General features: G+C 41.9%; 1 protein-coding gene across 1 annotated transcript in view; it reads right to left on the bottom strand.

Annotated features, from left to right (window-relative positions):
• Positions 1-5,703: 5,703 nt before the first annotated feature.
• The window catches only part of SLC7A11 (solute carrier family 7 member 11), a 67,448-nt gene continuing 61,724 nt past the window's right edge, over positions 5,704-11,427 (bottom strand). Inside the window, exon 12 of the mRNA XM_077300278.1 lies at positions 5,704-11,144. Coding sequence (XP_077156393.1) covers positions 11,077-11,144 — 68 coding nt within the window. The 3' untranslated portion in view covers positions 5,704-11,076. The remainder of the gene's footprint in view (positions 11,145-11,427) is intronic.

The following is an 11,427-nucleotide window of genomic DNA, read 5'->3' as shown; positions in this document are numbered from 1 at the left end:
TGAAGTGTATTGAAACTGCATTATTTAGTATGTGTGAAAACATCTGTCCTTAATCATTGCCCAAACCAGTTTGTCTGGTATAAGCATACATAGCAAATCACACCATGGAGCAAAAATATTCAGAGAGTACAGAATATGCAGAAGCTTGATGGAGAACCCTTTGGCCCACTTCTAGTAACAGTCCCATCCCAAAGACAATTCCTATGAGTAACTAGCAGCAGAGTGTAAGAGAATCCCTACCTGGAACAAGTTGTGAAACAATCCAAGCTTTTATTGAATAATATATCTGCTGGAGTGGGTACTGAAAGCCAGTTAGATTAATGGGATCATCAACCTTCTTGTTCCAGCAGAATAGTTGTGATTTTAGAAGCTGCATGACAGACAGCTACGTAGTTTTCTTCTTTCCCTGCTTTTCCATGTTAGGCTTGCTTCCTTTTTATAAGTGGACTGTAGGTCTAATTTCACCCAATAGTTGAAATCCTACCATTGGGTAGAACATCAAAGCCTATAGCAGCAATATCTCAGAAACCCCAGATGCTATGGGTTAACTGCATTGATAACAACACTTACTTGAAAGTTAGGTCGTGAAGATTTCCAGCTGCAGTATCATTATTCCCATCCTGCAGAGAGTAGGCTTCAACCCAGAATCCATGTACAGAATAATTCCAGCTATACACCTGCAAAGCATTTTCTCCCATCTACATTTTCTGTTCAACTAAAGAGAGAAGGTTTATAAGACACCTGAGGATTCTGTTTTATTTCTGAATGTTGGTAGCTGTGCTTCTGAAATATCCATATAATCTGCAACAAGAGATGCTTCAGTATAAAAGCATATTTTACCTGTGCTAATAACTTTCTGTTCTTCCTGTAGAAATTGTTTTATTGATTATGGAATTTTAGGAGCTCTGTATTCATAAGAATCAAGCTGCCAGTGTGGAGGAGTAAAGGGTTGCATCTAAGGCATAAAACATATTTAGTGCAGGGTGCACAAGGTAATATGCCTCTTGTGCTGCTCTCTTCCCCAATTGTCTGGTGGGCATAGATATTGATCTATTAAAATTTAGTGCAAAATCACCAAAAGATTGCCATGAGTATAGCTTTCAAATTGCCTTCTAAACCCTTCTAAATAGGCAAAAAGAAATCTTGAAACAAAAAGGAGCCTTCATAATTAGAAAGGGTCCTTTGCCATCTTCTAGGATACGATGCTCACACTGCCATATTTGAGATCCAAAGAGATGCTGTACTGTATGGAGCATAAGTGGAATCAAAATCACATGAGGCAAGACTTACAATGGGTTTGATCCAACCAGCTTCTGCAGTCTATCTCACCTAATTCTATGCCTTACTAGTTTTTATTTTAATTGGTTGTTTTATTTTGAGGCTGTCCCTCTCTACTATTAGTCTTGGGACAGCTTCCAACAGTTAAAATTTCACATACAAATTGCAAATAGCAGTATCAAGCACAACTAAATTGTATACACTTTAAAACAGTCAAATTAAAATCGTAAAACAAGCCAACTCCATCACTAGGCCCAGGGATGGATGTTGTGAGTTTCTCCAAGGCTTAGTGGAAAGGAAGAGGAGACAAGGGGGGACAATCTGATGACAATAAGTGCTTAACCTTGGCCTCAACCATAGACCTGATGGAAGAGTGCCATTTTACAGGCCCTTAGGAACGCTGACAATTCTGAAAGGGGCCAGATCTTGGCTGGTAACTTATTCCACCAGGCTGGTCAAGGCCAGATGCACTTCTCTAGGTATGGGGGTCACTAGCAGATTGGCACTAGCAGAACGAAGTGCTCTGTTAGGGGTGTCCTTGTAGATACAGTCCCTAAAATAGACAGGTCCCAGACCGCATAAAGCCTTAAAGGTTAAAAACAGCACCTTAAACTTGATCTGGAGCACAACTGGCAACCCATGTAGCTTCTGGAGGAAGGCTGTGGATGGGTTCTCCATGGGGTCCTCATAAGGACTCGAGCCGCCGCATTATGGACCAACTATAATTTCTGGGTCAGGGGCAAGGGTAGACCCACGTGGAGTCAGTTACAATAATCTAGTCTGGAGGCAATGGTTACATGGATTAATGTGGCTAGGTGTTCTGGGTCCAGGTAGGGTGCTAGTAGCTATACTTGGCAGAGGTGGAAAAACACCTATTGAGTTACTGTTGGGATCTGCACAGCCATAGTAAGGAAGGCATCACCCCCAAATTCTTGATGGTCTATACAGGGGAAGTGTGGTCCCTCAACAGGTCCCTTCCTTCCTAGCCACAGGACCTCTGCCTTAAGGGGATTAAGCATCATGCAGCTTTGCTGGAGCCATTCCATCATGGCATTCAGACACTTGTCCAAGGAATTGGGTGGCATATCTAGATGGCTACTTATTAACAGGTAGAGCTGGGTATCATTCACATATTGGTGACAGCCAAGTCCATACCTCTGAACAAGCTGGGCAAGAGGGTACATAAAGAAGTTAAAAGAATCAGGCAGAAAATCATGTCTGTGGTACTCCACATTGAAGTTTACAGTGACACGACCAATCTTCCTTGATGGCAACCCTTTGTCCCTGACTCTGGAGAAAGGAGACAAGCCAATGTAATGCTGACCCCTGTATCCCTGTGTTAGCAAGATACTGAGCCAGAAACTCATGATCTACAAAATCAAACACTGCTGTAAGATCTAAGGTGCCAATTGACCCCTATCCAGCTGCCTTCAGAGGTCATCTGCCAGAGCTGTTTCCATCCCGTGGCAAATCAGAAGCTGAACTGAAATGGGTCCAGGACCAATGCTTCATCTAGGTATACTTTTAATTGAACCACAGCTACCTGCTCAGCTACCTTTCCCAGAAATGCAAGGTGCATAATGGGGCAGTAGTTGGTGGGTTCCTGTAGGTCAAAAGATGGTTTCTTCAGTAAGGATCGAACCATGGTCTCCTTCAACCTTTTGGAGAATATCCCTGAAGACAGGGATAGATTTGCTATATTTTGGAGATTCTTCCTGATCCTCTCATCGCCTGCCTTGAGGAGTCATGAGGGACAAGGGTCGAAGAGGCATGTGGTCAGCCTCAGAAAAGCATGTAACCTATCCACATCAGTTTGGGAAAGCTTTCTCTCATGGTTTTGTCCATGGTGCTTTCATGATTCCCTCAAAGCATCTCTGATATCAAAGGGGAACTCCTCCCTTCCAACAGTGAAAAGCCAGTTGGATTCAACCCACTGGTTTTGCTAATGAGAAAGCCAGAAAGCCAGCATGGTGCAGTTATTATGAGCGTCAGACTATAATCTGAGAACTGGGTTTGACACCCCACTGCTGTGCATGAAGCTAGCTGGGTGACCCTGGGACATTCACAGTTCTGAAAGAACTCTCTCAACCCCACCTACCTCATAAGGTGCCTGTTATGGGGAGAGGAAGAGAAGGTCATCATAAGGCACTTTAAGGCTCCCTGGAATACAGAAACACAGGATATAAAAACCTACTCTTCGTTTTCTGCACTGATGGTAGTCCTGTCTAAGGAAAACTCAGTCACCTGTCCTGGGTCTGACCTTTTCACCCTTTTGAGTTTTATTTTGAGACAAAATTTGGCTAGAAATATTTTAAATGATAAAATGAACAGTCGGGGGGGAGGTCAACAGTGATCAGTGAAGCCATTTGGGGGGGGTGGAATGGTGTTATTCATCTCTGCTTTAGTAAATTGTACTAGCAGTATTGCTTTTGGGGGGGGGGAACCCTGTCCTTAAATTGCAAATCCATGCCCTGTGACATATCACAGATTCCTTGTGAGATGTCCTTAAGATTAAAAATATAATTTTCATGAAGTTGATGTATATTTACAGATCTGAGAATCACAAATCCACAATACCCCTGTGGGTTTTTTCCCAATGAGTGCAATGATCAAGGAAAGACAGAAAGATGCATACAATGTCTAATACTGTATCTTCTATTCCCACCACTCCACCAGAATAAATAGCTGCAGAGTATTCAAAGGTTTTAATTCTGAGCAGGCATCAATGCCAATAATCAAATATTACAATAAAACCTAATTGCACATTTATCACACAGTTACATGCCTTGGAAACAGGTCCAGTTAGGGTCAGAAAGAGTGCCTCATCCATCTGTTTACACAGAGGAGGATGTCATTCCATCCTTAAATTAGAAATTGCAAAGACTGTTACTGGATATGGATATTTCATTACCCTATATGTACTTTAGATTAATTTTCATTTTCTGTTCTTTTCCTCCAACAGGCTGTGAGAGCTCTGTATAATTGTTCCAATCTTGCTTGCTTATTGAAAGGGATACTTATCAGCACTCCTGTCGAAAACAGGTCTCACGAAGCAGCTTGAGGTGCAGTTTAATTATCATGAGAAGCTTCAGAAAATACTACAGGGTGTTTGTATATTGTTCAAATTAACAATTTGTTGCCCTAATAAACAATATGCAAAGGCCAAGATTTGTTCTACACTTTTTGCCTACAAAATTAGCCTTCCAATGAAAGTGTATTCCTCATTAAGATGCAAGGATTAGTTTCATGCCCTTTTTGCAGGTGTGGGGAGGAATGGCCTACACTATGTATTGCTACACGCCCTTCAGAAATCTCTGGTGGATTCTAATTGGTTGGTTTCTAACACAGAAGTGAGAAAAAAGACAACACACCGTCAGTTTCCCAGTCTGCTATCAGAAACCTAAAGCCAAACTCAGAAAAAAAAACATGCAGTTCAACCCATTCTTGCTGGAAAGGTGGGATGAATGATGTCTATTCTGTCAGAAGTACCAAAGTTTATTGCTTGCTGCAGATGACCAAAAGACTAAGATACCAGATCTGGTTTTGACTGTGGTGCGTTGATTTTTGCATATCTGAACTGCAGTTTAATTAAGTCTTCCCACCCAAGATTTAAGTTCAGAGCAATACATCAGCTACTGCTCTCTTCTTGCCTGCACAGGAAGCCATGCAGAGAGATCCTCTTCCTTTCTGCTGGTCAGCATGCAAGTTCAGGTGATGATATCCAATGTTTGGAAAGACCTCTCCCTGCAGGTGAGTTTGCAGCATCTGCTTGGGTTACCACTCTCCATCCTTAAATGCATCCAGGCAGAGGCTTGTTGATGTAAACTGAATTATAGCATCTAATCTGCAATCATACCACCAAACATTATTGGGGGATTAACCAATCTCACCAAGACAGTGTACCATTGGTGGGGGAAAAGGCAATGTGGGAAACGACCCTTAGCACCAAAGCCCAACCAGTCACTCCCACTGTGTGGTCCTAAGGGAGGCATGAGCAGAGCAGCTGTCTGTGCAAACAGCTGGCAACGTTTCTGTACGCTTTGAATATCCTGCCCTTTCTGCCTGCTCCAGATTGGCCAGGCACCCTACACAGCCCAATCACTTTTGGCATGGGATTCTAAACCAGCTTATACATTACTTGGTGTTATTTATTATGCAGAATCCATTTAAAAACATCCTCCATGCAGTGACTTAAATTGCTACCCTTATGCTTAGCACCTGTTCCCACGTCCTACACCTCTTTGCAGGCGACTTCTTCAAATGAGAGCTGCCTTGTAAGAGATATTGCTAACTAGCTTGGAGAGGCCCTGCATGATGAAGTGTAAAGACTGCTACTCAACACAGCCCTGCTGAAGAGGATTGAATGGGGGCGATAAAAGTCCGCTGAGAATCTTAAGGAGAAGCACAAATAAGGCAAAGACGGGCAACAGAATACACTTTTTATTGTAAAGATGTCCCTCTAGTGTTTCTAATAATATGATGCCATAGTAACAAACTCATTCATCCTGACTACATTTCTGGCTATAATTTCCATGCTTACAAAAACTTACAGCACCTTTTCCAGACAAAAAAACAAACAAACCATGCCCCACATCTACTATACGTATTCAAATAGCACATTTCAATACTGACAGTTTAATTTTTTATAAGCATTTATTTTCATTGGGGATATAGTTTCCGTGATACATTAAAACGAGCATTTTAGTAGAGTTTTGTGTTCTTACCCACCTTGGAATTTGCTGCTCTGTACCTATACATGTATTCAGTTTGATATCATAATTAAGCCATCCTAAGCAGGTCTATTTGAAGTCTATCCCATTTTATTCAACGGGCCGGACTCCTGGCAAAATGGTCTTAGGACTGCGTTTCCAAGCTTGCCACTGGCCAGGCTTGTTATAGTGTATTTTGGCTCATATGACTGCAAGCAGGAACTCATTGGCTGCCACAGCCCTTCCCTCCCCCTTCCCTTTATTTTAATAGCTCTCATGGAGTGCATGAAAAAACTCACTTTCCAATTGAGAGGATATAATGTTTCAATTAGAAACAAAAAAAAGGAAACTAACATGACATTATTAAGATAAGATTTGTCAAATATCAAGTTATTCTGAGATACATTAATTAATTAATCAGTAATTATTGGAATCTAGCTTAATTCTTGGAACCCTCCTTGGTTAAGGGCTTTAAATTTACAAAATTGGTAGGTTTTGTCCTTGAAGTAGATACCTTCTGGCAGTGGCTTGACTTCTTGTTCCTATTGGTGTTTAACTCGAAATAGAGGACATGTTTTGCCTCCCTTATCGTAAGAAAAAGTACCAATGTCAGGTTGTCAAATGCAGGGGCATTACACCTTGCAAGACCAGTTAGCAGCAACCAAGTTTTAAGTTAAAAGACCTCTTTTGGAGAAGGCGTTCTTCAGACTGATAGAGAAGAGAAACTCACAGCAGACCATGTTGTAGATCAATTTGCCTTGCCCCCTCTTAACTTCAAATGAGACACAAGGTGCTATTAGGTCATAGCAGACCAGGAGAGGGTGGCTGCCTACTTTATCCAGATGCTCTCTCTTACCTACACATTTTTGCTGTGGCTTACCCACCTTCCCTATGAGCCAAACGGGACTAACTGGATGCTCTAGGGCCAAGCAGGAATTTGGGGGGATTTCTCTGGATTGACCAGGTGTAAAGCCCTTTTGTTTACTGCTTCACACTGTCTCTGTGGACAGGGTTTTCCTCCATTAAATAGTCCTGGCTGTAAAACCGGTTAGGTCACAATTAGCAGAAAGGAGAAGGGCATGTTGCTCAATTTAGGTAAGGCTGATCAGCAAGCACCATTAAATATTTGATGTGATGGGGTGTCCAAAGAAAGCCATCACATGCGTTGGGCTGGGTTCACTGCAAAGGAGCACCCTTGGTGCCGAGGGGCATCTTCTGAACTGGTAGGCGCCTTGCAGCACATCAGGGGAGAGGGATGAAGCAGCAGTGAAGGCTAGAAAATCAAAGGCTGGCAAAAAAAAGGTGGTTCTGCCTTGAAAGGCACCAGTAGGCAGAGGCCTAGAGCAGCCCACGCTCAAAATCGTGAGTAACAGAGCAGCCATACTATTGTTAAATAGTTAAATAAGTAAAAAGAAAAAAACTAGTTGAACCCACTTTCTGTTGTCATCATTTAGGGGGTGCATTCACTTAGTAGAAGGAAATCAGTGCATCCAACTCATACTCTATGGTCAACAATGGATAATTCCTGTGCAGCTGCCACTGGCTTTGACAGTTTGCTTCTAAATATACTAATTGTAATGACATTAGATCAATGAGTTTGGACTGCAATTGAAAGAACGCTTTCCTGGGAGTAATCCCCGCTGAACAAAATTACTTATTTCTGAGTAGACCTAATTAGTATAGCTCCAATGGTTATTGAAAAACTATATCATATTGAAATAGTTTAGACATTTGCAAAGATAAAGTTACTCTGAAAATAAGTATTCATAGTAGTAACTCTTTTAGGTTCATTCCATTCCAACACATCTGTAAACTTTTAAAATGGTAAACACATAAACTGATCAGCAGCTTATTCTTTCTATACCTAGGGATACGAATAATGTACCTGTACTACACTGTTCTCATGGCCAGTTGTTATATTGTCTGCCCTGCCACCCTGTAGCTCTCCAGAGCCTCATGCAGAGAAAAGTCTTTCCAACCATTTTCTAAATGACAGCCCTCAATTGGAGATACCTGGGATTTCTGCATATAAAGTGAGTGAGCTACTAGTGGGCAAACACAAGAAAGCATTTTCCATCCCTCGCTGTTGGTGCTACATAAAGACATGCACAATTGCAACAAAGCAACGTGGAAGTGCACTTTAAACCGCTTTGCTTTGATTGGTGGCTTGCTGTGATTGACAAGCTGAGGAGCAGTGGGGGAAGTTCGACTTCTTTTCCTTTGCCACCTTGTCAGGAGGCAAAAAGTCATTATGACGTGGAGGAAAAACACAGAAGAGGTCTTGTGTGAGAGAATGCACAGCTTACAACCATGCATCTGCAAGCAGAAGGCAGCGTGAGTTTTGCACCTCTGTGTGAAATTGGTCTACGTATGCAATGCTGGTTCTAATATGTTGCTGCTCCTGTTGCTGCTACTAATGCAGTAACACCACAATGTAAATGCTTTTTTAATTTAAAAAAATCAACACTTCCATGTTGCTATGGAGAAATGCCACAACAATAAAGCATGCCCCCCCTCCTTTTTGGATTCATGGTGTTTCAGACTCTATGTTTGGGTAGAGTTATGAGAGGCTGGACATGGTAACTGGACCCCAAAGAGTGATTGTATGTAAACAGTAGGCTTAAAAACAAAGAGCATGGTCACCTAACTGATCCAGAGAGGGCTGCTTCATCACATGCCCCCACCCTTCCCCGTTCATTCACCTCTACAAGAAAACCCAAGTGGCACTATGTTTTGCATGCCACAAGAGGCTCTAAAGGTCCTCTACTTTGTGTTAAATATATATAGGTGTGGCAACACTTAAAATAGTCACCCCATTAAGTTTAAACAACACAGGTAGGAAATATAGGACTATTTCCAGGAAAACATTATTTTATTTTATTTTATTTTATTTATACCTAGTATATCTTCCCAAAGGGGATTCAGGGTAGCTTATCACATCATACTTTCTTAACCTCCATTTTATCTTCATTACAACAAACCTGTGAGGTAGGTTAGACTAACAGAGGAAATTATTGGCCCAGGCTTCCCTGGCAGAGACCCATTATGCATGGCAGCCGATACATCAGGTGGCCGCCATGCCGTTCCCTGTGTATGCACGGGGGCGGGGCATGCAAACACGCTGTACACCGGGGCCAGGAAGCCTGGGACGCTGCCGGGCAGGGTAAGTGGCAGCAACCGGGGGGAGGAGAGGAGGGGCCAGGGGAGTGGGGGGGCTGGTCACCCTCCACACGCTATGGCAGGGGCAGGGGGATGCCCCTGATGGCTCCAAGGCTCCACAGAGCCCACAGGGGCGTACGGTGTCCCTACAGGCAATTATGCACAGCGCTGGCCTGGCCCAGTCCATGCAGGCACCCGCAGTATCCAGGAAACCGCAGAAGTTCCCGTGTTTCCATAACGCAGGCCTTCTGTGTCCCTGGGCCGGGCCATGCCCACACTCGTGGCGGGGGCTTGAATAATCGGGGATTTTCCCTGATGCCCTGCCGCCGCCAGCACGGGCATTCTGGCCCGTGCATAATGGGTCAGAGTGGGGATCTCTACCAGTTTTCCCAGGTCCTACTCCAACTACCTGGCCATTGTGCCACACTATCATGAACAAGACATGCGTATAAGATATGGACTGGGATCCAAAGCAGTCCTTCTCTGGTATTCTATGACACACAAAAGCTTATATCTAGAAAATCTTATTGGTATTAAAGGTCTGGACTCTAATCTAGCTGTCCAAAATGCTCCTTAGGCAAACATGGCAAATTTTCTTCGACTTTAGTAGATACAGGTCAAACCACAAACTGCTTTCTAAGACTCACTTCACTTTTAAAACCTGTAACCTGAAACTAGAGAAACATCTGTATACCAGCTTCTGTGGATGCAACTATTTACATGGTTCCTTGGACTGAAATGTGTTTTTTAGGGGAAGAGGGACACTCAGTAATATTTCAGACTGAGGGAAGTACTTCAAGCAAATTCAAAACTCAAGATTTACCAACTCACCATGAAAACAGATACTTAGATATCTCACTTTTCATAACAAAACCATAGTAACACTCTAGTTATTATGATACATTACTACACTTTTAACAGATATGGGTTTTCCTCTTCTGGTCCAATTCTATCAGCTGCTATATTTTCCAATACATTTCATTCAGAAATACAGTTGCTTTGGACAACCCAGAATTAGGTTTTGTGCTCATGGGACTGACTGAGAACTGCTGGTGATAAAAAAATAGGTCAAATGCAATAGCCATCACAGTCAAATTTGGCACAATGACCAAATGATAACAGGACAAGGTTCTGGATTGGAGATAATAATATCTAATCCTCCAGAGATTTTTTTTTTAAGTCAACAAAGTTTCATAAGGTACTACCATCCAGAATACATAATATAAGGCTGGGTTCTATGCCAGGGTCAGAATAAGAGAAAGGTGTCTCTCCTTTCCACTTTCCCCCAGTAGCCACCAGTGAGATTCAAAAAGATGCCAAGGGTTGGAACACCAACATGAATGAAAGGCCATACAACCCAAATTGCTATACTGAGGAAGAATGACCTCTCCCACCAATTCTGCCAGTGGGTTTCTCTTATAGAAGAGTCCAAGAAAAGCTGATACCCAAAATTAAGCTTTGTTGGTCTTAAAGGTGCCACTGGACTCAAATTTTGTTCTGTTACTGCAGATCAACATGGCTACCCACCTGAACCTTCTAAATGAGTATTAGATGTTCTCAGCTAAATTAAAGGTTGTGATATTAGAAAGAAGACGTAAGAATAATTGTACTAGTACTTTTTTGTATTCTTCTGTCTTTCTTCAGACCCAATAAATACAGTCAGTCCTATTTTTTCTACCTATTTTCGAACATTTTTAAAACAAATGTTCATTTGCACTACAATAAAAACCATCAATATGAAAACTGACATTCCTCATATAATACAATATCATAAAGGGAATGCCATGTCACATTGACTGTAGTCTTGTAAACAAGATAAAGCTTCAGTGTTGAGCATCCTAGCTTCAGTGGTGAGAAAGCTCTTTTACTTGACCAATGCCCAAACTGAATGCCTGTTCAATATTTGTTCTTTTTCCAGAGTTGTGGAAGATCAGGATATCTCCTTCTCCTCCTCCGGAACAACTTCCAAGATGACTTGCAATGATGAAGTTATCCAGTCTGCAAAACAGAATACACAGGAGACTTTTAAGAGAGCTTTTAAGACAAACAGGCTAATAATATTTTTGGAAAAAATTACATTGGCTTGTCAGTTGAAAATACAGTCATTCCATTTGCTTAGGCCACTAAGAAATAGAAAAACAAATAATTATACTCAATGAATTAGTACTTCAAAGACATGAATACTAAAATTTATTTTATGTAGCTCTGTAACAAGGGAGATGGGAGATCCTTTAAAAAAAAGTTTCTTCTGATTGGAATAGGTGAGAGTGGCAGAGGGATG

The sequence above is a fragment of the Paroedura picta genome, chromosome 10 (assembly GCF_049243985.1).
Source record: "Paroedura picta isolate Pp20150507F chromosome 10, Ppicta_v3.0, whole genome shotgun sequence".
NCBI lineage: Eukaryota > Metazoa > Chordata > Lepidosauria > Squamata > Gekkonidae > Paroedura > Paroedura picta.
Note: the sequence above shows the minus strand (reverse complement) of the source record. Positions and strands in the feature narration are given on the sequence as shown.